The following is a 24752-nucleotide window of genomic DNA, read 5'->3' on the forward strand; positions in this document are numbered from 1 at the left end:
AATCAAATTTATTTGAATATGAATACCTATATACCTTTTATAATCACAATAGTACTTTTGTAACATAATAAATTGGCAACTTGTCATAGGCTTCCTAAACATAAAGAAACATATTTATGGAGTAACAAATTAACTTACAAAACATAACAGTTCCACTGTTTGAGGTCAGAATTAAACAAAATAAGGCCTGTAAACTCATTTCAAAAAACTGAAAATGAACAAGATGCATGGATTTAGAGATCTGGGGGTGCCAGATGGCAGCTGAGAGGGGAAAAAAGTAAACATATTAGAAATATTTAAACCTACAGCTTGCTGCAGGTTACGACTCAAAGTAATTCATTTCAGCTATTCCAGTATAATCAACATGAGCTGTAGAGGCCAACATATTGTTAATCGATTACTTAACTAACTATTAGCTGACAATAAACACACACCAGTGTGTGCTGCAGAGGTTTACTGAAATAAGGACAGATGTTCAAGTCGTGTAATTACTGGTTCACGAGTGATGACTGAAACCCATCCACTAGTTCATAAATTTCACACTACATGTCGGAATTTCACTAAAAGATGGCTTTACTGATACACAATGCTTATTGCTTCAAAAATGATAACGAAAAACAAAAAAGTGCCAATCATGCAAATGTATCTCCTCATTAAACCGACCCCAAAATAATAATAAAAACACACACAGACACCCAGGAACCTGAATATGCATTATAAAAAAATCACAGAGTCATCAATAATACACATTCATGCAAATGCAAACAACCTGAACACATCATAAATATGAAAAAAGACTTCCTTTCATAAGTACCACGATTGCAATAAAACGAGACTGTGTGCGAATGTGAAATTCAGTGCATAATATTGAACCGCTACCTTCAGAAATTTGGTGAAACATGCACTTACTGTATGCTTGATGACTATTGCAACATTTCCCCAGGTCTTTGGCTTGTAGACAGCCATACAACGATGATTATGGACTGTGACAGTAAATAACAATGAAATAAAGTAGACAGGCACTTACAACTACTTGGATATTGTACTATTTCCCAACACGTGACAAGCTTTGTTTACATACAGGTTTAGCTAAGAGATTGCCAAGTATTGAAGACAACCACGCAATGCTAGTACTATCATTACCTTAAGTATCTCATTAATGAAGTCAATAAAATCTCTAAACAGTTCCACGCACTTACAGTAAAACCACCATAAATAAGTTGCCAATGTCTTGTCAAGGGTTAACTAGCTGTAAGTCACCACAAGTAGGCTAATCTGCCAGTTTTGCTGACAGCATTAACAAAGTTTGCGTGTTCAGATCCATTTAAGACCTACAGCAGCAGCAGCAAAAATATGGTAAATATCAATTAGAAATTATATTGTCAACAGTCTAAATTTTTAAAAAAAATTGGTCAAGTTGTTTTTGCTAACAGATTGTACTGTACATACATTTTAGCTAAACAGACTGACTTAAAGGAAAAGGCAAACATTTGGGGGAAAATCATGGTGTAAACAAAACTGATATCACTTCTACATCCTTCAGGTACTATGAGGCTATAAGCAAGCCATGTAACTTAGTTAAACTAGCCAGTAGCTACCTAGTTTAGCTTAGCATTACGCTAAACTAGCCAGTAGCTACCTGGTTTAGCTTAGCGTTAAGCAAAACTAGCCAGTAGCTGTGATCTTAAAGCTACCTAGCTTTAAGACCATAAACTAAAATTAGCTTGTTAGCTTGGTGTTATCCAAGAAAATCTCACCAACTGCTAGGATTTATCTTACTGACTTAAAATATTTTTTTTTAAGTATTTAAAAAAATGTTAGTTGTTTATGTTTACACAGTTTACATCATGCTAAGCTAAGCTAACTAGCTGCCAGCTATAGTTTCACATTTGCAAACATAAGTGGGGCATGAGGTTAAACTAGGCATTTAAGAAAGGCAGCTTGATTTAAGTTATCTTTGAAGGCAGAACATGACACCTAAATGCCTTCTAAAACAAAGTAATACAATGTTGTAATCAAGTCATTACATTAATTGGCCAAGGAATGTTATATTCTTGATTATGCAGCAATCTGACCACAACATACAACATTGATTGTATAAGCTCGTTTCTAATGTGGATTTTTGCCATAGGAAAGTGGGAATTAACTGCTCTCCATAACACAGGTTCATACCAGGCTGCCTATTTGTTATAAAAAGGACTACAAATTGTCATTCAAATTATCAACTTTGTTCTGCTTCATTCTTCGTAAATTAATGGTTCACAGAGTACTTCTTCATAGAACAATCCCAAATTAAAAAAAAACAACAACAAACCCCAAATGATTTACAAATCCTCAAATTATAAACAGGAAAAAAACATCGCTGATAATAGACAGATCCCTTTACAAAAAATTATAAATAAACAAACACAATACAAAAAAATAAAAAAAGCTTCCAAACTAGAAGTAGCTGGAAAACATCAAACAAACACACAAATTAAGAGGACCGCTAAAAGAAACAAGGCACAAACTTCTTACAAAAAAACGCCAGTCTAATAGACACACTAAAATAACCGTTGTTCTGTCTGTAGATGATTAAAGGTCAGTAGTCAAGGCTCTTTATTAAAGTAACCTGAGAGGGGGGGTTCCTTTGCCAGCTGCTTTCAGATGAAAACCTCCATCCTTCTTTTGCAATTAGCCAGAAAAAGTGGTTTCCAAATGCTTAAAGTAGCAGTCACAGTGAGTTAAAAACACAACATTTCCCATTACTCCCAAAGGTGTTTCTTGACCCTGTTTTCTGCCAGTCTGGGCCTTGTAGAGAAAGGCAAAGGGAAAAAAACAAAAAAAACTTGGCATATCCACTGAAAAACCAAGACTGCTGCCCAGCTCTCGTAGCACAAAAGAGGATGGTGAAGGCGAGCAGATGGATTCTTAGGTGTGTATACAGTGTTTCATCAGGGCAGCTCCTACCATCTGTGCAGGTGGGAGCGCTACCGGCCTACACGTGTGAGCGGAACTGGTGGCTGGCGTTAAGTGGCTGTCTGCTTCGGAGTGGGATGAGCCAAAGGAGTTTCCAGCGAGTGCCACAAACTTCAGCTAGCGCCCACTGCCAGGATCTCTTTGCGCCATATCTGATAAGAAAAAACAGGTAATTGTTCAAGTAAAAATCCTTTTTGTACCAAACTGTCTGCCAAAAAGTGAACGAGGATCATAGATTGCATATAAAAGAAGGAGAGTGACACTGCAAAAAATAAAAAATGAAAAATCCCCCACTGATCTGTCACTCCCGTTTTGAAACCACAAGTTCCCTTCTGCTTCGCCTTTGGTATGCTATGTAAATGGCTGGTCTCTACACATACGATAGATTTATCTCCCAAAAGATCGGCCTATTCCTCTGACGCAGCTATTCCTGCTATAAGAAGAAACGGAACTTACGTTTCATTTGAAAAGTGAGCCATTTTCTCGATGGTGGTCATATCCTGTAAGACAAGAAAAATGCAACATGAGTGACTCATTTTAAAACATTTCAGATAACATCTTTTCACAGACCTGCCAAACTATTTAATAAATGAAATGTTTATTCATGTCAGCAGAGGTATGGCAGATGAACATGTTGCTGTTGTGGTTTATAGTAATATGAACGCACTCATGTGCACACTTTCTCCCCTGATTCTTTCCTATCGATCGCTGCATTACTGGCATTGATCGTTTTATTTCTGTACACCATGTCATGTTGTTTTGTCTGAAGCTGCTACATCATTTTTCTTCTTTTTTGTCTTCAACTTGCTTTCAAGAGGACATGCAAGCTGAATAACGCTGTGAATGACGCATTTACTGATCCTACAAACTGATATTCAACACTTAGCTTGGAAATATTAGCCGCATTTAATTAGTTAAAGACATAATCGCATCAAGACGATGGCAGCAGGAAATGGGTGGAGAACTTAAACTGTCAGCTGAAACGAGAAAATAAGTCTTTACTCAGTACTCACTGAGAGGATGCCAGTCATCTGTGTGTAAAACAAAGAAGACATGCCTCCAAACATGACCACGCCCATTAGCGCAGAGATTCGCAGCAGAGCCAGTTCGTGACGTGTAGTGAACTTTTCCTGAGTGAAAGAGAACAGTGCCCTTTGTTGTGAAAACCTCTTATCATCTTAAAGTTCCATTTGCTGATTTTCCCACTGTCAAATATGAATGTTTATAGTTTTCCATTAGTGTAGCTAAATCTCATAATAAACATGGCCAAAGTTTCAAATAATGAGGTCAGAGTATGAACATCAATCGCTGTAGAAGAAAAGTCATTTTTTATACTCTTGGCTCTCTGTGATGTAGGTGTGGGCAGATATCCCTATGTTTAAAGTTACTCAGCAGAGAATAAAATTATGAAGCTGGAAATGAGTAGAGGCCAACTTTTAAAAACAATCCCATGGACCTACCTGGTCTAGTCCTGTCAGAGGCTGGAAGTAATAGTACTGACAGAAGTCCAGCACCAGCGTGAATAAGCTGAGGACCTGAGCATAGAAACACAGCTGCAGGAAGAGCCAGTGGTTGTCCTCTCCCACACAGTTATTAATCCTGCAAAGGAAATAAAGTGCATTTAGCAAGTGATCACATATTTCTTTATCACAGCAGTGGACACACATGGCATGCTATGATATGTTCAGTCATTAAATAAGCTTTCAAATCTCAGTAATTGAATAAACAAGAATGGATGGGAGCATGAGAGTAGGTGTTCGTGTATGATTACCAGGGACAGTGATGGTCCATCCTGCGCACACAGTGGCCACAGCGACTGCAGTGGTGCGACCGTTTAGGTCTCATTAAGTTGCACTTATTGCACAACTCCCAGTGCTCTCTCTCTGAAACACAAAGACAACAAACACTATGTAACAATCATCGATCTGAAGAGAGTTGATACTGCTAGTCGGTACCGGAGTAACAGACAAACTGGACATATACAAACAAGCGGTAAGCAGTGAGAAAAGCATTTACCAGCATGAGGTATGTGTGGGTCCGCAGGAAGACGGCCTGGATCTGCTGTGGAAGCTCTGAACAGTGCTGCTAGGCAGAGTCCTGATGCTATGTAGTAACCTAAAGAAATACAGTGTGTTTTAATTCCACTGATGAGGTGTGATCGGGCACATTCATTTCCAATTTCCAAAGAAACTCATTTTCAGTTTTTCACGTGTCAACACAAAAGGTAAGGAAACTCACAAACAACAATGGCCCAAGGAATGTGTCCCTCATTGTAGTGTGGAAACAGAACCAGTTTGGGAACAAAAAAGGTGTTGTAGAGCCAGATCCCAAATACCACACTGATGCACAGCCAGCCCATAGGGTCCACCACGAAGTGCAATCGAAGCTTCATGGCTGCTGGGAATTCTGGGAAACCTACAGTGTACCAAACCCGAACACACACACAAACTTAAGACACTGACAAACATGTTTTGCAGTTCTTTAGTTTGCAGATACTTGAAATGATATGTTTCAGGCAAAATACCCATCAGTGAGACCTGCATTTTGCCCTGCACATTATAATAGATCTATAACTTAACTACAGAAGGATTAAGGATACCTTTATAAGATTTGTACGTACAAGGACATATCAGATACTGTGTGGAAATGGTCGTGGAATGTGTCTTAAACAAAGGCCTAACCTCTGTGTAATACAAAGCAGATGCTTATCAACCAGGCACTTGATACCCTGAGCAATCTACCCCCCAAACCTTACACTGAATCTTATTATCAGCATTATCTAGTACAGTAACACTGCTAGAACACAGTACGAACAGCCCTCGTAACCACGTAACCACTACCAGAGCCTCGTTATTTGTAAAGCCTCGCCTGCTCCATCATTCATACTGCTGACAACATTCACAATCGTGATGGGCTGGGCTCTAAAACCCTGACTGTGTTAGCTAACATCTACGGGCCAACGCTGCTCTTTACTTCAGTCGCGTAAAAATGAACCAACGCGTTTATTGTCAAATATACATCTCGTGAGCTAAAATGAAAAGACACTTACTTTTTTGTCAGCGAACGAATCAGTGAGACTACTTCCTCATCGCCTCTGTGGGACCTGTTTTGCTACCTGCAATGAAAAAAAATCACATTTCCGATCTAAAAAAATAAAACCGGAACAAGCATTATTTGCATTTTTGTCCTGGGAAGCATCGAAATTGTTAATAAAGTTATTCTATTTCATATTACATAAAACGAAATAATGGAAAACTAAAAACAAACCAAGATACCGAAAATGTTAAATTACTCATTAAGGCAATGATTTGATTAAAGAAAATCACAAGTCATTTGCTAGCGAGACTTACGCGTTTATTAAGCTGTTCTAAGTCTACATAAAAGCTTGGTATTAGCATTAAACTCTCGTTTGACGCGATAGATAAAGCGAATATGATTTTTTTTTTAAACAGTGGCACTTTTTACGTTTGAGCTGTTATTTTTACGTCAACATTCCTAGTTTCCTGCTCGGTCCGCGTAGTCGGCAGCTTGATATTGCTGATGTAGCAGGATGGTGGCGGCCTCGCTCTGCTGCCGCCCTCTGGTCAACTGTGGTCAATACATTTTGATAAAATATAATCGAAAATACAAACCTAAAATACAGTTGGAAAAACACTACTCTAATGTTAATGTTATAAACGTAAGACAATTTATATTCAACGCAAATAATTAAACATTAGTTTGAAAGGTGCGCCACTCCTAGTAATGACGTAATTCAACTTCCGCTAGCAATAGCGGCTGGTGTTTGTTGACAGCGACGCCGCATAGCTTAACAGTGCCACAGTAGTTTCATTGTGCTGTTGGAGCAAAAATGGCATCATTCAATTCGTACAAACTCAGGTGTTCAATCCCGGGCCACGAGATGGACGTCAGGGGACTCGCCGCTACTGTTTTTCCAGAGGGAGCGTTCGTGTCTGTGTCCAGAGACCGGACCGGAAGAGTCTGGGTACCAAACTCAAGGTAGCTAGCGCTAGCTTGCTGCTCAGAAACTGCTGCCTGGCTACGATTAATTTCAGGGTACAAGTCACTCTGCGCAAAGAGATTGACTTGTCCGGACAAGAAAAGTGTCAAGCCAAATCACGCCTTACTGAATATTTTACTATTTCTGATTTCATATGTATAAAAATGGTTAGTAGCTAAGTTAGCCAAAAAGCACAGTGCTAACGTTTGCTCAAATTAGCTTTGTCATTCATTCAGCTGCAACTGTTCTTTTACGAAACACGAAAGTGAAACAGATTCGGAGTGCTTATTTTTGTTAATTTGCCTATCCTTCTTACAGATTAGAGCCAAAGGGACCTAACTTCTTCCCTCAGTAATCATTGTTAACTTTCGTCTTGTTCTCCCTCTGACAGCTCAGACAAAGGCTTCACAGAGATGCACTCTATGTCTGGACACTCAAATTTTGTATCCTGTGTATGCATCATCGCACCCAGTGAAACATACCCTCGGGGACTTGTTGCTACAGGCGGGAACGATAATAATATTTGTGTTTTCTCACTGGATCGACCGCAGCCCCTCTTCACTCTCAAGGGTCACAAAAATACAGGTGAGTTGTGCTGTCCTCGCTGTTTGGATTTTTGTAGTAGTGAGGATTAACTGGTTGCTGTGTTACTCGTCACAGTGTTTCTGGTTCCTGGCTTTCTAACTTTAAACCTCCACAGTTTGCACTCTGTCGTCTGGGAAGTTTGGGACACTTTTGAGTGGTTCCTGGGACACTACAGCCAAAGTCTGGCTCAATGAGAAGTGCATGATGACCTTGCAGGTACGTGGTCCTCTACGCTTTTCAGCTTGCTTGGATGGTGATTAGTGTCTCCATTGTTTTGAAAAAATTGACAGAACATGTTTTGTGCTTGTTAATTTTGTTTCAGGGCCACACTGCAGCGGTGTGGGCAGTGGCTATTTTACCTGAACAAGGCCTTATGCTGTCGGGATCAGCAGATAAGACCATAAAGCTTTGGAAAGCAGGACGATGTGAGAAGACGTTTACAGGTGAGGATATGCAGGTGTATATTGGACATGGTTTTTTTTTTTTTGTTTGTTTTTTAATCTTTTTTTTTGGGGGGGGGGGGGGGGTGCGTGTGTATACAAAAAGTAGACTGGCTGATGAGTAGCATGATTGGTTGTCTGTCTTTGATTACGTGGTTAATAATATAAACCAACAGTATTGTAGGATATGGGACAAAGCCATAACTTTGTCAAAGTAAAAATTTAAATTGGTAGCTGCATATTTTTTAGGGTTAAGTTATGGTTAAAAAAATATTCCCTTCCATTATAGGTCATGAGGACTGTGTGAGAGACCTGGCGGTGATCAGCAACACTGAGTTCTTCTCGTGTAGCAATGACACAAGTATCAGAAGGTGGCTGGTGACAGGCGAATGCGTACAGGTCTACTACAGCCACACCAACTTCATCTACAGCTTAGCTGTCTTCCCCAATAGCCAAGGTTTGTTGATTGTATCAATATTTAAAAACAAGGGATAGAACTGAGAGACTTGAAACCAGCAGTCAGTGATGCTCTTCTGTGGTTTATTCAGCCGGCTTCCATTTTCATACTCTGAGATGGTACCTACTTCCTACACCCTGCCCTCACCCTTTTTTTTTTTTCTCTTAGATTTTATAAGCACAGGGGAGGACCGGAGTCTGAGGATATGGAGGCAAGGAGAGTGCTCTCAGACCATCCGCCTGCCTGCTCAGTCTGTGTGGTGCTGCTGTATTTTACCTAATGGTGACATAGTAGTCGGAGCCAGGTAATAGAGCTGCTTTTGGCATGTTAATATGCAGTCAGGTCATAGTGATTTCCTTGATCATGTTACACCATAAATATTTAAAAGCCCATTAAAGACAGTGTTCGCTGTCCTCATTCGTCGCATCTCTCCTGCATTCAAACAAATGTTGAATGAAGCAGTAAGTAGTTCTGTGGCTAAACCAGAAGCTTCTCCTCTGCCCACAGCGATGGCATTATCCGCGTGTTTACGGAAGCTGAGGACCGCATGGCTAGTGCAGAAGACCTGCAGGCCTTTGAGGATGAACTTTCCAAAGCCACTATTGACCCCAAGACCGGGGATCTTGGTGACATCAAACTGGAGGATCTTCCTGGAAGAGAACACCTGAACGAGCCTGGTAATGCAGCAGTCTGCTATTTATTTTGTCATATAAAACGGTGAAGCTGTTCTCTGTGCATCAGGGTGGTTTTGTTTACAACAGGGAATCGCGATGGACAGACACGGTTGATCAAAGATGGACAGAAGGTGGAGGCATATCAGTGGAGCGTCAGTGATGGCCGCTGGATGAAAATTGGAGACGTGGTCGGAGGCTCAAACCAACAGACCTCCAAGAGTGTCATGTATGAAGGAAAGGTGAGGCTACAAGCTCAGAGTTAGTAAGCGGGACGTCGCATATGAGCTGTCATTAATGTCCCCCCCCCCCCCCCCCCCTCCCCCCATCTGCGTGCAGGAGTATGATTACGTGTTCAGCATTGATGTGAATGAGGGAGGGCCATCCATGAAGCTGCCTTACAATGTGACAGACGACCCGTGGCTGACAGCGCACAACTTTCTGCAGAAGAATGACCTCAGCCCCATGTTCCTTGACCAGGTTGCCAATTTTATCATTGAGAACACCAAAGGGCACGTGGTGGGACCAGCCCAGCCCGCTGGTGGTGACCCCTTCACTGGTGAGGTCCAAAAGATGGATACTGCTGCTGGCTTCTTTGCTTTCTTTGCTGTACATTTAGATTAATTTCACTGGAACGATTAAGGGATCTTAGATTGAATGTATAATGTGTTTCGCCTCTTTATTTGACAGGAGGAGCTCGCTATATCCCTGGTTCTTCCAGTGATACTGCAGGATTTGGAGCTGATCCTTTTACAGGTATAGTTTGTTTACTCAGAGGTGTTCATAGTCTGAACTTGACCTGTAAGTGCAGTTTCACAGCTGTGTTTTTTCTTCACAGGCACTGGTCGCTACATCCCAGGATCAGGCCCAAACCCAGGTGCTCCTGTTGGTGTAGCGGATCCCTTCACAGGTAACTTGGTATCGAAAGGAGCAATTGGGACTTGTGAGATACAAATCCCAGTGGTACCTTTCTATGGAGTTATGAGGCCTTTCTCTCTCTCTCTCTCTCTTTTTTTTTTTTTTGCCTTTAACCAAATGGCTCCAGGACTGCACTAAATTATCGTTTTTTAAGTGTCCAAAACAGCAGTGTTTGTTGTTATAGTCACAGTAAAAATCTTTACTGGGAAAAAGATGGTGGAAGTCCTGAATGAAACTAGCTTTTCAACAAGCTCTAGCGTAAAGAAAAGGGAACTTTGCAGCTGCTCCCATCCACCACTGTTTATCTTACACAGTGAAAAGCTACAGAAGTTAAAATAAAAGTGTGTTTAAGCAGATTAGCTGTTAACTTAATCTGATGTGATGTTTAAATCAAGCAGCTTACTGAAGGCTGTCATCAGCCGTCCTGCTTTCTGTCACAGCAGCTAGCACGCGGCAATCTAAAGTGTACCATTATTTCAAGGCTTTAGTAACATTATTTTGTACATTTAGATTCATATAAAAAGGTTGGCCATTGAATGAATATTGGCATTAATTATTAACATTTACACTAGGGCTGCTCAATTAACGAATTTTAATCACGATTACGATCTGGGCTTTCAACGATCATTAAAAATGACTGACTGATTATTAGCCCCTCCCTCGTGCTTTACTCTCGCGCTGCTCCGTGTGGCAAATCCAGCGCACCACTCTGCATTTCGAACACGCATCACAAAAATTAAGAGGACCCAAGGGAAGCTCGGAAAGCTAAGCAGAAGTTATTTGGAGAGGAGAGTGACTGCCGTTGGTTGAAAAGAGAGGTAAAAAAAACTTCAGTGGTGTGGAAACATTGTGGGTTTGCGGAGTCAGACGTGGATCAAGTAGACATAGTGTGTAAACTTTGCTACAGTGTCATAGCTGCACCACAGAGCTACACTGCCAAGTTCACTAAACATAGATGTTTACATTTTTCATTTATTTTTTATATTGCAAACATTTGCACTGTTATCAGTATTTGCACACTATTTTATATTATTTTTTAAAGTCATTATTCAATACATTGTTATTGTTAACCCTTTAAATCCCTGTAGAACCATAACCGCGTAAGCTAGCGCAATAATTTGTTTTGCATATGAAACCAGAGGAGTTGTACTTACATCTTATGCCATCAGCTTGTCCTAGGTCACAGTTTCCTTCCACATATAACTTTGCAAAAATTGCATAAAAAGCGCTTGCAGGAACAAAAACATAATATTCCAGCTGTTCGTAACACTTCCCACAATGATAAAGATGTCAATGCGAACTATCGCATGTCCGCCATTTCCTGTCCGAAAGCGGAAGTGACGTCATTTTTGCGGAAAATGTAGTTTTTTACTTTTACCTTAAAAGCCTATACTGGTGTTTTTATAAGTCATGTTTGACTCTATACTTTTCTGAATAGTTTCTGGGATGCTTAGAACTCGAATTGCACTGCTGGAAATAGTTTATTTTGATGCACCTGCTGTTTTCTTTGCAAATTTGCATCATAGGATTGTTTTTTGTTTTTCCTGCAGTATATAAAAATTGCTATATCTCCAAAATAAATCTATGAAGACACTCAAAATAAATTTTCTGTGGTGGGAAACTATTTTTTTGCAACTTTTTTGTATTTAAAGTTTTGAGGGATAAACCTCTTAAATTTCCCCAAATAGAAATAAATAAATAAAAAAAAAAAAAAATATATATATAAAAACAAAAACGATTGTCAATTTTTTTTGTAGTTTATTGCACTTTTTTGCAATTGATGTAATTACTATGGACTTAATGCATACATATTATTAAAATATGGGCTACAACAGTTGTATTGATGTATAGCAACTTGAAATGCTCCCAAAAATGGCACTACAGCATGTAAAAAAAATAAATAAATAAATAAAAATATAAGCTCTGGCGGACTTGGTTCTATGGTAGGTCTTAAAGGGTTAAATAAATATCGTCAAATAATCGAGATCTCAATTTCAGTGAAAATAATCGTGATTATCATTTTTGCCATAATCGAGCAGCCCTAATTTACACCATCATAGCATTTATTTTCTGCAGTAGGAAACGTTGCATCAAAGCACAGAGCAGACCTCTGAGAATGCTGACATGCTCGCTTTTCTTCTTTGCAGCTGGCACATTCTTCTTTAAAGACTCACACACACTCATTCATTCACAAGCAATTTAAACACATACACGGGAACACACAGCATGCTTGCCTTATTCATGAGATGAGGCAATAGTGTCAAACTTTTTTTGTTTGCCTCCTGCTGATGTTAGAAAGTCTTCTAAGAAGTTAATGCTCTCTCTCTTTTTGCCTGAGTTTAGGTTGCATGTATAACTTATTAATAGTATACTTGTCATTGTTTTCGTTTTTTTTTTTTTTTTTTGCATTTAATATTATTTTTCCTTTCTGTCTCCCTGCTTTGCAGGAGGTGGTGCATACTCCTCAGCAGCCTTGAGACAAACAACCAACATCTACTTTCCTAAGACTGATGGTGTGACCTTTGAGCAAGCCAACAGCTCTCAGATCATTGGTAAGCATTTCAGTGTGATTTGTTAACTCTCGCTGAATAACTTGTGCTTTAAAGTGGGTGATATTTGGAGCCTTCATATATTTTAAGAATGTTTATTTTATTCTTGTCCATAACGTAGTGTAAGAAAATGTGTTTTCCACCTGTCCTTAACAGCTAAGTTGAAGGAGCTAAATGGAGGTGCCCCTCAGGAGCACAAGCTCTCTGAAGAAGTTCTGGAAAGCCTTGAGAGGCTTTTGTTGTCTGTGTGTGGACTCAACTCCTCTGAGCCTGCTCCGACCATCCAACAGATCAACCTGCTTTGGAAGGCTTCTCACTGGCCTGAAGGTAATAAAAAAGTATCCCATCCCAATTCATGTGTGTTTTAATGCTTTTTAGCTAATTTCTCTTCACTAATAAGACCCTCCCCAATCTTTCTTCATGTTTTGTAGATATTGTGTTTCCTGTCCTGGACATTATGAGGCTGGCAGTGCGCCACCCGCAGGTTAATGAGAGCCTTTGTGGAGAGGCAGAGGGTGTACAACTGTGCAACCACCTCCTGAACCTAATGAGGCCCGAGGGGCGTCCTGCCAACCAGATGCTGGCACTGCGGACTCTGTGTAATTGCTTCAGTGGCAGGCATGGCCGAGCCCTCCTCATGGCCCAGCGTGAAACGGTGCTATCACGTGCTGCTGACCTGGCCACCGTCTGCAATAAGAACATCCATATTGCCCTGGCCACTCTGGTGCTTAACTACGCTGGCTGTCTCCATCTCCAGCCTGACCTTGAGGCCAAGGCCCAGTGCCTATCTGTGGCCAGTAGAGCCCTGGAGACAGTACAAGACAAGGAGGCTGTATTTAGGCTGCTGGTAGCCTTGGGAACCACAGTGGCCTCAGATCAAACAGCCCAGGATCTGGCTCGCTCGTTGGGAGTCAGCTCTCAGATTTCCAAGTACTCATCAGTGTCTGATCCATCGAAGGTGGGAGAGTGTTGCCAGCTGCTTTTAAAAGAACTACAATGATATGAATGATTTAGACAAAAAAAGAGCACTTGTTTCTATTACTCTGTTCTACTTAACCAGTTCTGGTGGAGATCTAAATAATTGTATGTTCCACAATAAAAGAAGGACAAGTGAAAATTTGCCATACGCTGACTCTGTTTTTATTACTGCAACACCTCTCCAAAGCCTTTTGACTGATTTATTTTTTAAAGTATGTGGTTAACAGTGTATGACTGATTTACACTGTAGAAAACAGTTTGCTGTGTAAAGTTACATCTCGATTGATCCATTTTCTGCTTCTTATCTGAGTCTAAGCAGACATATCCAGGCCTCCCTGTCTGCGGTGTCTCAACTGACTCAAAAGCTGTGACAGATAATGTGACGTGACGTCATTGTGTCCAATAAAAGAGCAAAAGCATTTATTTGAAGCTAACAGGACTGAATAAAGTTACGCAACAAAAAGCCATGAAATGTCAATAGTGTTGTCACGTTTGCACTCAGGAGCACTTAAATATCTTATTTAAAAAACAACAAAAGTTTTTTATATCAGGAAACACTGATGACCCAACCACATCCAGTGGGTGCCTTGCAACACACACAAAAGACCTGCCAGTCCTGCAACCAAATACTTCAGCTTTTTCCAGGATAACATCAAGCTCTTCAAGCTGGAGAAATATGCTGGGTTTGCTGCAAGACCTCATCCTGTTTGAACAAGACAAACAGAACTAAGGGCAGAGTTAGGTGAAGCACTTGTGGATGTTATGATTGCTGGACTTTGACCTGTGTACAATCCTAATAACCCAAGCAACTATGGGTAAAATACGGGATTTCTAGTATACTTAAGCTATAAGCTGCTTTTTAGGTGGAAGACTTAGCTGGTAATATCACACGTGGTTTTCTAGAAACACTGTCTTCCCAGTGAAATCTAAACCAGTAATAGCTTAGGAAATTTTTAGAGCATAGTACAGCTGCTCTGGCCAAAGTCCAATAAAACTTTGTATCTGTCAGGGCTACGCCTTTATATGTCAAATTTACCTTCGACAAAAACTGCAAAAAATATAGTTACTTATAGTGAAAAATACAATAAGAAGAAGCACGTTAAAATAGTGAGGTTTTTTTGTTTTTTAAATTTCCAATGGGAATCCCGTGCGTCGCTACCTTCGCTAACCGGAAGTAATTTAAAACATCCGGGTAATCTTTAGAAAAATTGGCGGTTTGTGTCCTTGCGTTACCTTTTTTTGTTTTCCAGTTCTCAGTGGACTATGAAATGTGTGAAATGTATATTAACAAACGTCAACGTGGATTTAACGTCAGCGGCAGCCTCTCTTATAATGTAACTGTTTCCTGGCAGTGTTTGTTATTGTGAATGGGCCTTGTTGGCGTAAGTTAGCGAAGAGTAAACGTCGTTGCTAGCAGGGAGGCTAGCGGACTAGCGGTTTTCTGTTTGCCAGTCTGGAGCTTTGAATTCGCCTCCGGACACAATCACGGTGCTTCTTACTCCTCTGAATAATGGCCAATCCGGCACTATTGCAGAAGAAGAATGGACAGTATTTGTGGTTCTCTCTTCTTGGGCTGGGATTTCAACCGGACGTTGCAGTGTCGTCAATCGCTGGCAAAACCAATATTAATGCTAAACACATCATCATGGGGCCGTGAGTTTGCTTTTCATGTCTTTATGAATAATACTAGCTATTTCTTACTGTGCGAAATGTCGCTACTTTAACTTTGCCTTGAATGTACGTTGCCATTCACTCTCCCTGGAGCGTAAGCGTTTCCTGCTAAGTTTAGTTTTATGTCCCACAGGAACATGTTTGACAAACCCAACAAAGATGCTTTTTACATAGTGACCCATTTCCTGCTGGAGAAACTCAACCGGACACGGTTTCATGAGGCATATAGGTAAAGACAATTATAACCAGTCTTGTATGCTCAGATAGATGATTCATTGTCTTCGCCAGTATTTGTTTTTAATCTCTTCTCATTTATCCTTGGGTTTTCAGGCACTGCTGGCCTGTTTTAAACCCAAAAGCAGACGCCGAGTTCCGCAAAGTTACCTGCGCTTGGCTGCGAGAAATCATGGTGAGAATCAAAAGAATAAAAGAAATTGTACGAAAGTTTAAGACTGAATTAAACAGACAGGGCACTTCTTTAAGATTTGCATTGTGCTACATTTATGTTAATCGTTGCAGACGAATAAGGCGTTTATTCAAGTGCATCTCCTTGAAGCAAAGTACAGTGTTTTATTTCATTCATTGTTCCTGCATGATGGATGGGAATAAAACTCAAAGTAAAGAGCTATGAGATCCCTCTCTTATTCCCCCCTGATTTTAGAGTAAGCACAGGTATTTTCACTTGAGAAAAATGACTGTGTGTGTGTGTGAATAATATATCATTTGATTAGTATGTTGACCCATTTTCTTGAAGCTTTCATTACTCACTATGTTTGCTAGACACCTATTTTTGGCCAAATGGAGTTGCCTTGGTGTTTACAGACTCTGTGTGTGCTGTATGGATACGCAGATGTGCGGGATAGGGTCGCTTTTATTGATGTTGAAGATTCACATTAGCATTGTGAAGTCTACAAACTTCACACTGTGCTGTGCGAGAACAGTTGCAATTGGCACTTGCAGACACATCATTGGATGCTAATTCTGGGAGCGCTTGATTTGCTTTGCGTTCTATTGACAGAACATGCATTTTGAAAATTTCTAATGGGGAATTTCTTGAAAAGCCAAAGTTTTGTTCAAGATTACAATTTGATTAATTTTGTGGGTCGTATAGTAATCTATAATGAAACCTTTTTATTAGCAAAAACAGTTTGTATTTAGGTCGCTGACAGCCATCTGTTTTTTTTTGTTTTTTTTTGACGATGTGCAGGAAGAAACTGCAAATACTGGATCCAGAGTGGTGGCATCATTGTTTCTCTCGCCTGGAGGCCCCAAGTTTGTCAGCTTGATGCTTCATTTGGCCAAGCATGTCATGCTGCAGGAAATGAAGACCTTTGCTACAGGTAGGTCTTGTGTAGCCTCTCGAATCTACAATCCCTAAAGTTTAAAGTGACAGAATTAAACATGACTTCTGTTCTCCTATTAATCTCATCTGCCATGGACCTGGCTTGCAAAGATGCCAACCAAATGATGACGTGATCTTGAACATTATTATTGTCAGATGGCAGCTGGGTACCTGAGGCGGCGGCAATGCCGGCTTCGACGTCGAACTTGGCAATTAAGAGGTTCAATCTGGTCCGTGCCAGATTTTTGAAAACTGCAGTGGAACAGGATCGTTTTCTCCATGAATACCAGAGACGGGCCCAGTAAGTGCACTTTTGGTTTAAGCAGCTTTACAGAGTTGTAAAGTATTTTTTTTTTTTGAAATGTCACCAAACTAAGAAGTTTTAGCTTTTTACCAAAATAAAATAATCAGGACTTGTATATAATTAAGAAAGGAAAAAAATAATGTGTGACTTAATTTACTCAAGTCTATGGGTTTGTTTTTCAAATGCCAAAAAATATACATGCTGCCATTTTTATGCCCCGGTGGGTATTGAAGTGAAAGGGGTCGTGGAAGACCTAAAATATAACCTTTAACATAATGGTAGAGCAGTAAAATAAACACAATATGACAGAACAAAATGACTACATCAGGGAATAATTGCTCAGAACGGAGTACAGTTAAAATAGTAACAAGTTAAAGAGTTCAATTACTAAAACTTGCTGTGAAATACAATAAAGTGCTTACTAAGTAAATGCCTAACAAATAAATTCAGGTATTGTGGTATGAGGATTCCTGTATCAGGCTTCGTCGAAGCAGAACAGAAGATGTTAGAGAAGTACAAGGTATCAAGAAAAATGTAATAAATGTTTACTTAGTATAATGATATAAATGTACAGAAAATAAACTTCCTGTCACTTTAAATTATTTAAATTAGTATTAAATTGCAAATTGTACTAAACTAGTAAAGTCAAATAAATCTTAGTACTCCGTTTCACTGCTCTATCCAAGGATGTTTTGTCAAGGTTCAAGGTTCAAGGTTCTTTATTATTTGTCACATGCATAGTTATACAAGTATAACACACAGTGAAATGTAGCCTGACACGCTCCTCGACATGTGCAAAAATTTTTGCACATGTCCTTATTCTATTCACTGCAGTACTAAAATACAGCTGACATTTTTCCCACACTAATTTCCAAACCTAACGAGCTTGGAAAGAAAAGCAACTGGATTTCTTAAAGTTTCTTGAAGACGTTGCACCTTTCACCCAAGAAGCTTCTTCAGCTCTAAGAACAAATGTTGGAGAGTAACAAAGCAAAAAATAAACACAGTGAGTGGATTGAAAGAGGAGTGAAAGAAGCGATCTATCCCCATTGTAAACGACCATCTTTGAACAGAGGTGGTGGCTTACGACACCAATTGTCTGCCATCTATAATCCAGTTTTGGGATCTCTTCTCGGATGCCTTAACGCCCACTCACATCCTGGGTAATTTGATCTCAGTAAATCACATGATAGGGTGGGGCAAGGTCTCACAATGGGAAACCCGAAACTTTGGCTGATTGTGACCCACACCCGTTTTCACACCTTTGCTCATATGATTAGGCAGATGATCAATACTGGCATCAACAACCCTCTTAAGGACACTGTGACTCTCAGGTGCTCTTAGAACAGAAGAAGCTTCTGGGATGAGAAGTCTTCAAGAACCTTAAAGAAGTCCAGACGCTTTTCTTTCCAAGCTCCTTAGATTACCATGACCTGTAAGACTGAGAACCTTCACAGACAAACCTGTAAGACACAGCATTTTACTTTTAGTCTTTGTTCATTGTGTTATTTCTATTATTTTACTTGCTTCCTCTATTCTTATGTGGGTATAAATTTATGGCTGATGCTATGTATTTGTTTGTGCTTCACTTCCCTTCTGTGTGAAAGATATTTTGTAAACGACAGGCTCACTTCCGCCGAGTGTCTCAGTAACCTGTGAATGGAGGCACAGTACATCACTTCAAATGATGTGTTTCAACTCTGCTTCCTGAGCTCTGATATAGCAATGTATCCGCTGTGACTACAGCTTTGTTATGCTGAAGGTTTGAATGTAGAAATGGAAGTTAGCTTCTGCTACTTTAAAGTTGTTTTAAGTCTCTTTTTGTTTCTCTCTTGTGAAGACTTTTGGTGAAGTCTATGAGGGACATCAAAGCAGAAGGTGTCAAGTATGATGAGCTGCTTAAGTATGTATAATTTCTCTCTCAATATGCCAGATTTAATTTAAGACCCATTGAAGTAATGGAGCTGTGTCCTTTCAGGCGCTACAGCAATGATTGCACTCAGGAGAAAGGAACTTCTACAGCTGAGAAGCTCAAAAAAGTACGTAATGTTAACTTTTCAAAACGCTGGAGAGTCTTTGTACTATTTATTTAAGGAGCAACTGTGATGTGACAGTCTGTTTTCTAAATGCATTCATGTTATTTTCAGATGAGTAAAGACTCGTGTGCCGAGGTGTCTGTTTTTCTAAGTGCTCACAGATGTTCTCTGTTATCCTAAGGTGCGCTCCCTGTGGTCGGCCATTGATGGAATGTTGTCGGCCATCAAAGAGGAGCAAAGTGCTGTGGAGAGTGTCCTGAAAGGAGACGTAGATCAATACACCCTTGATGGGACTGATCAAGTTCTTAAAATTCCCCGCTGTCTGCTGGAGAGAATTGAACAGCTCCCACATCAGGTGAGTGAGAAGAGATGGATGGACTCTGGTTATTGCTTAAATACAACAGGGAAACTTCTTTGAAATCTTGTCTGTGCTTTTTCTTTTTCCCTTAACTAAAACTATACACTGTATTTGTCCCTTATGATTGATGATGATTAGGCATTTCGTGAGCGCACACAAAGCTACTGTCTCGAAACACTCGAGACAGCAGCTACAGAAGATGTGGAACATCTTTCAGGGCTAATATTGGTAGATTTGTGTTTCATGTATACTTTTATTTATATAATTTTTTTACATTTATTTTTTATTTTAAATCCAGTTAAGTTCTGGGAATGTGTATGAAGCCAACCAGCTGAACCTCCTCTGTGTGATGGAGCTGATGACCCACGCGGCGCAGCTCTTAAAGGAGGAACGTTGTCGGGTCTCTCACGCCCCTGTGCCCCAGCTCAACCTGCAGGAGATGTCTCGCCAGATGGCCCGTACGCTGCAGGACCTCCACCTCATCAGGTACCCATTAAGCTGTACTCGCTTGATAGTGCACACTTCTACATGAGCTGATTTACCCTTTGTTCTTCTTCCTCCTGCTGTTCCCTTTAGGGGTCGTCATAGGGGGTCATCTACCTCCATGTCACCCTATCCCTAGCATCTTCTTCTGTCACACCAACCCTCTGCATGTCCTCCTTCACGACACCAATCTTCCCATTTTTCTCCTTCCTGGCAGCTCCATATTCAACCTGATATTTCCACTATTCCTCCTGTTGCACCCGCATTATCTGTAAATCCAAGTTTCTGGATGCTTGTCGTTTGGAAAATGCTGCGTTAATAGATTTGTGGTAATAACTGTTAACATTTCTTCTTTTAATAACTACAAATGTGTCCTTTAATCTCAACTCCCAGGCAGAAGATTTCTAAGGAAAAAATCCCTGAAGTCAGGAGTGCCATTCAGGATTTGGAGGCAGAGTGGGACAAGAAGTGGATGGACACTCTGAAAGAAACACCCCTAGTCTCTTTTCTGAATGAAGATCCTGTGAGTGGTTGCTTGATTTTTTTTGTTTTTTTTATTTTTATATATACATGCATCACACCACACAGGCACTTATTTTAAATTAAGTTATTGTACTGTGAAAAATGACACGAAGACATTCTATTGTTAATGTTGCTTGGAGCTTATGTGCCCGCCCACTTCCTCCTCAGGCTCTTGGCTTCCTCTCACCAATGGCTCCACTGTCTTTTGAGCCGGCGGCTGAAGCGAGTTATAAAAGCAGTGTGTTCTCCCAGTACCCTGCTAAACTTCTTGGTGAGCGGAATCGGATTATAATAAAGTTTTTATGAAGGTGTAACGTTTAAATTTTGTTTTTAATTAGCATTTATTTGTTTTCCCCCCTCAGAGGAGAAGCACTTGGAGAGAGGATCACAGGATGACGTCAAGATAAATTTTTCCAACCTTAAAAGGTAATATTATCAGGGATATTTGAACTTCATGACAGCATTATTCCTTTTGCTTTCTGCTGGGAGGCAGATACCTGGGCAGTCCTGAGCAGTGCTCTGCCTGTCACCAGTCCTCCCTAGAACATCCCTGCTCTCTGATGACCGCAGCGAATTGAGAGAAATCGCCACGGACAGATACGGAGCAGACACTTTATTTCTGTATAAATATGATGATAGAACAGCATGACGTGAATGAGCTTAACCTTGTTAACCTGGAGCATGTAGTGAAGTACCTACCTATACCACAAATTGATTACTTTTATATCAAAAGATGTGATGCGCAAATGTGTTTGGAATAATTAAGCACTTTCTTATCTAAACAGCACTTTACCGGTGACAGTCGAGAGGCCCGAAAGTCCTGTTGTCAAGACTGAAATGACACGAGCGAATACCTCTCTGGACTGGCTTTTTGACACGCCCCCATCTCCTCCTCCCCCTCAAGGAGCTGCACCACGATCATCACCTCAGGCAAGTGTCATATTTCACATTTTCTCTGTTTTCAAAGTTAGTTTCATATTTACTGAATTCTGTTCTTGAAACAATGGTACACTTGTTCCACTAATGTTTAAATAAATGAATACATAAAATCAATGTTTGTGCATCAGGTGAGTGTGAGGAAGATGACCCATACTGATTGGAAGGTGACTCCCTTGAGGACAAAGACTCAGATATTAAACATGGAATATGACAACCTTGCTGATCAGGTATTTTAAAGATTCTCAACTAAACTACTGAAATCTGTAGTAAATGCTGTATAACTGAGAATTTCATGAGGGTTCATACGTCTAAAAAGGGGCATAGCGATTGTTGAAAACAAGATTTTCTGATTCATTGTTGACATTTGTGTGCACGTGGTGTTAGTTTGCAGATGCTGTAACTACAGCCGCTCCTTCAGAGGGCAGGGTTAAAGGTTTGGAGCTGGAGGCTCTTCTCAGCAGTCTTCAAAGAGATCCCTTCTCTGCTCGTAAGCAGCTGCCACGTACCCCTGAAAGCTTGAGTAAGTGCTAAAATATAGGACCTGACATTCAAAAGCTTCCCTTAATGTGTTCCTTTACCTAATAAAATGGCTTTTGTTCTGGCTATTTCTTCCCAAAGTTATGGATGTCAAAAGCTCCTGGCGTAAGGCAGTCGAGGAAGACAAAGTGAAAAAAAATCAGCCTCCTGCTGAGTTTAATGACAGCATAATAGAGCAACTCACCCCGGTCAGTGAGCACCACGATGGGTCGCCAAGCTCAGAGTCCCCAGGTTCCGACACGACCACCCAGACTGTCCCATCGGCTGTCAGGAGCCACAGCAGCCCTCCAGTCTGCCAGCAGGGGGCCTTGCCCAAGTCCATTCTTGCATGGGACACCTTCATCACAGAGGCCCACGACAGCCCAGGTGGCACAGGCAGCAGTGTGGTCCACTTCAGCCTCGACCAAGAAACTCTGCCAGAAATTCCAGGGTGCGACAGTCTGCTCAGCCTCGATGACGAAGAGATGAAAAGCGAAGACGATGACGAGCAACTGATTCCCTTACTGAAGCTCGAAGTGAAGCAGCCACCGTTAAACTGCCATCAGCATGAAGCAAGAAATGACGGCTTTTTGATGGAGGGCACGAGGACGCCCGAGTGCCTTCTGTCAGATTACACGGTTTCTGGTTTGGACAGAGACTGGTCGGAGGAGCCAGCATCATCAAAGGAAGCCACAGATACGATTTTTTCACTCGATCTAGATGCACTGAAGACCCCTTCACCTCTAAAGAAGCAGGAGTACAGGCTTCCCGAGCTGATCACATTCTCCCCAATGGATGACATGAAGTGTTAGGAAGTGTCCAAGTGTCCAGTCTTCAGCCTCCTGTTTTGGGTTTTTTTTGTTTTTTTTAAGTAACAAATATGAGCATGTATATATTTTTTTGTTTGTTTGTTGTGTCTGTCTGTAAATCGAGATTTTTGACTAGAGTGTATTATGCCTCCCAGCAATTTACACTGCACCACTGGCTCAGTTTCCAACATGATGGAAATAAAGAATTCTCTCAAAGTGTTACTTCTCCAATAATCACTCGAAGAATTCCTTGTTTTAGTGATGTTTAAGTTTTTCCTGTTAATTGTGATGCATGGAAGGTATAAAATGAATTGATATGAAGCTACTAGTGTTTTGTTTTTCTTCGTTTTTGTTTTGTCTTTTTTTTTTTAATAGGTGTGACTTGCAGCAATTTAAGATGGGGGCGTCAAATTAAACGTGAAGCAAAGCACTGGTAAAACCGAGAAAAGGGAAGTCGGCGTGTTACTCCTTCACAATAAAAAGTTCAGCGTATGGGCACAAACATTTGACTTGAGTGGTGCTGTGTAAAATACATGAAATCCTGAATGAAACGAATTTGCCTTCATTTCCCACTAAGTTTTTTTCTCCCCTTCTATAAAGTGGGGAAGTCTATATAGAAATATGGGCATTTAGTCCCCTCCCATCCAGATGTGCTGTTTGCAGTGGGAAGCTTAAGACTGGTAACTGGATCGAAATTACTAGAGGAATGAAACTTTTTCTTTTTCCCCCAGATGGATTTGTTTAATTTAATGAAATGAAAACAATTTAGAGACAAACTATAATCTGGGATTTAAAAAATTCTTTAAAAAGATATGGGTGGGTCATTACTCAGACTTGTTTTGCACCGAAGGGACAAGTGAGGTGAAACCATACAAACACCTAGATCCTCCCATTTGTATATATTGATTTACATATTAGTGTTGCATGACAATATATTTCGGCTGCATCTGGAATTTTATAGAAGTGAAGCTGGTTGGACTATATAGCTGGAATTTCAGACTCACTTTATATTGTGGGCCTACTTTGATCTTAAGTGGATCTTAAACTGCCCTTTCAGTCAGTGTAAAGACATTTACCTAAACATTTGATCCCTGAGATGTCATAATGTTATAAAAGAAGTCCAGTAACAGTACATCTCAGTTTCTTTACATGATAAATGAGTAAAATTTAACTGCCCAGACAGTCATGTATTTATAAAAACAATGTTTTTGTTAATTTACAGGTTTAACAAACGGGTTGTTTTTAATGTGGACCTATCATAATAAAAAACAGAAATTTCTGTTGTAGCTAGTAGAAAAACTGGAGCTTTTCTGTTATTCAATTGTTGATCTATTACATAACTACGTTAATGCGATATCAGTGGCAAATAAGGTGGAGTCTTTATCGATAAGAAAAGCTGCAAAACCCACGACAATGCAGCTAGCAGTTCAAAATCTATCACATTTTCCAAAGTCTTCCAGGGGGCCGGTTGGATTCTTTGCCCTCCACCTTATGTCCCCCCCCCCCAATTGACAGAATATTAACTTATATAAAATACACACATGCAGCGTAAATTGCATCAAAAAGTTGAAAATCATTTCAAAGTCTTTTACTTTGAAAGGATTCACCAGAAGCGGCTCCTTGTTCGCGAGCGCGCTTGCTCGCGCTGTCAGTTGCAGCGGTGGTTTGTTAGCAGCGTTTCCTTTTCTCTGGGCGGTTCCAGTCTGAGAGAGAGAGAGCGAGAGAGAGCGAGAGGTTCAGAGGAAAGCTCTAACTCTATCAGCCCAGACACAAACATGGCGCCTGCCTCCGCCGACAACTTCAGATGAAAGTGTGGCGAAGAAGTAACTAGCAAAGTACAAAGGAGTATTTCCGAGTGGCGTTTTCACCCTTCTTTTTAACTTGCCGTTCTGGTTTGACCAGTTTTTTTGTTTTTGCTTTGCACAAATAAGTCTGCGGGGTACTTCGAGGAGGTAAAACAAGCAAGTTGCCTACATGTCAACATTGTCTCTGTTTCTCACTGCGGTGTAAACAGCTGGTAAGTACTCGTGTTTTGTTCCGTGGAGATAACCGTTAGGGATCGCGGCATGTTGTGGAAATGAGAGGGAGTGGATGAAGTGCATTAGGTTAACTTTCGCTGTGTGTGAGTGCGCTCAGCCGCTGTAAATGCATTTTCCTGGTGTTGCGCTGCTGCACTTTCAGCGTGTTATCCAACCACGGAAAGAGAGAGAGAGAGC

The 24752-nt window shown here is 40.5% G+C and overlaps 4 protein-coding genes across 9 annotated transcripts in view; 3 read left to right on the forward strand and 1 right to left on the reverse strand.

Annotated features, from left to right (window-relative positions):
* zdhhc21 (zDHHC palmitoyltransferase 21) lies at nucleotides 1–11697 on the reverse strand. Of its 5 annotated transcripts, none has more exons than XM_082511661.1 (9): nucleotides 11184–11697; nucleotides 6008–6073; nucleotides 5197–5373; nucleotides 4975–5073; nucleotides 4730–4841; nucleotides 4419–4557; nucleotides 3972–4088; nucleotides 3415–3458; nucleotides 1–3110 (listed from the first exon to the last, which is right to left on the reverse strand). In XM_082511661.1, exons 3-9 carry the CDS (start codon nucleotides 5348–5350, stop codon nucleotides 2978–2980), a joined length of 798 nt encoding a protein of 265 aa, XP_082367787.1. In that variant the 5' UTR covers nucleotides 5351–5373; nucleotides 6008–6073; nucleotides 11184–11697; the 3' UTR covers nucleotides 1–2977. The 5 variants fall into 5 exon arrangements, with proteins under 5 accessions (XP_082367787.1, XP_082367788.1, XP_082367789.1 ...); XM_082511662.1 differs by lacking the exon at nucleotides 11184–11697 and adding an exon at nucleotides 7275–7293; XM_082511663.1 differs by lacking the exon at nucleotides 11184–11697 and adding an exon at nucleotides 6591–6611.
* On the forward strand, nucleotides 6705–13698 carry plaa (phospholipase A2-activating protein). Its single transcript, XM_082511655.1, has 14 exons — nucleotides 6705–6957; nucleotides 7350–7543; nucleotides 7659–7759; nucleotides 7866–7986; nucleotides 8273–8440; nucleotides 8609–8744; nucleotides 8948–9117; nucleotides 9202–9353; nucleotides 9451–9670; nucleotides 9802–9867; nucleotides 9950–10021; nucleotides 12477–12581; nucleotides 12735–12905; nucleotides 13010–13698. Exons 1-14 carry the CDS (start codon nucleotides 6809–6811, stop codon nucleotides 13576–13578), a joined length of 2394 nt encoding a protein of 797 aa, XP_082367781.1. The 5' UTR covers nucleotides 6705–6808; the 3' UTR covers nucleotides 13579–13698.
* A 1042-nt stretch (nucleotides 13699–14740) lies between these two features.
* On the forward strand, nucleotides 14741–22857 carry haus6 (HAUS augmin-like complex, subunit 6). Its single transcript, XM_082511955.1, has 16 exons — nucleotides 14741–15209; nucleotides 15361–15456; nucleotides 15558–15636; nucleotides 16435–16567; nucleotides 16726–16870; nucleotides 18714–18776; nucleotides 18852–18912; nucleotides 19091–19264; nucleotides 19566–19753; nucleotides 20144–20273; nucleotides 20441–20543; nucleotides 20635–20698; nucleotides 21058–21202; nucleotides 21340–21438; nucleotides 21596–21731; nucleotides 21830–22857. Exons 1-16 carry the CDS (start codon nucleotides 15067–15069, stop codon nucleotides 22537–22539), a joined length of 2469 nt encoding a protein of 822 aa, XP_082368081.1. The 5' UTR covers nucleotides 14741–15066; the 3' UTR covers nucleotides 22540–22857.
* Nucleotides 22858–24198: 1341 nt separating this feature from the next.
* LOC309702945 (DENN domain-containing protein 4C-like) overlaps nucleotides 24199–24752 on the forward strand; it is a 38738-nt gene continuing 38184 nt past the window's right edge. For both annotated transcript variants that reach the window (XM_082527592.1, XM_082527595.1), the window contains exon 1: nucleotides 24199–24553. The gene's annotated coding sequence lies outside the window, so the exon portion shown is untranslated. The remainder of the gene's footprint in view (nucleotides 24554–24752) is intronic.

Source organism: Aulonocara stuartgranti (genome assembly GCF_965226115.1).
Source record: "Aulonocara stuartgranti genome assembly, chromosome: 3".
Taxonomy (NCBI): domain Eukaryota; kingdom Metazoa; phylum Chordata; class Actinopteri; order Cichliformes; family Cichlidae; genus Aulonocara; species Aulonocara stuartgranti.

Bases quoted from the DNA above. Each gene is read 5' to 3' on its own strand.
- zdhhc21 (XM_082511661.1), bottom strand. From the start codon at position 5,350: ATGAAGCTTCGATTGCACTTCGTGGTGGACCCTATGGGCTGGCTGTGC. The intron at 4,842-4,974 runs GTAAATGCTTTT...TTTGTGTTTCAG, and splicing joins CCCACACATACCTCATGCTG to AGAGAGAGCACTGGGAGTTG. The intron at 4,558-4,729 runs GTAATCATACAC...TTTCCTTTGCAG, and splicing joins ATGGACCATCACTGTCCCTG to GATTAATAACTGTGTGGGAG.
- plaa (XM_082511655.1), top strand. From the start codon at position 6,809: ATGGCATCATTCAATTCGTACAAACTCAGGTGTTCAATCCCGGGCCAC. The intron at 9,671-9,801 runs GTGAGGTCCAAA...TTTATTTGACAG, and splicing joins TGGTGGTGACCCCTTCACTG to GAGGAGCTCGCTATATCCCT. The intron at 12,582-12,734 runs GTAAGCATTTCA...TGTCCTTAACAG, and splicing joins CAACAGCTCTCAGATCATTG to CTAAGTTGAAGGAGCTAAAT.
- haus6 (XM_082511955.1), top strand. From the start codon at position 15,067: ATGGCCAATCCGGCACTATTGCAGAAGAAGAATGGACAGTATTTGTGG. The intron at 15,457-15,557 runs GTAAAGACAATT...TTGGGTTTTCAG, and splicing joins CGGTTTCATGAGGCATATAG to GCACTGCTGGCCTGTTTTAA. The intron at 20,544-20,634 runs GTGAGCGGAATC...TTCCCCCCTCAG, and splicing joins GTACCCTGCTAAACTTCTTG to AGGAGAAGCACTTGGAGAGA.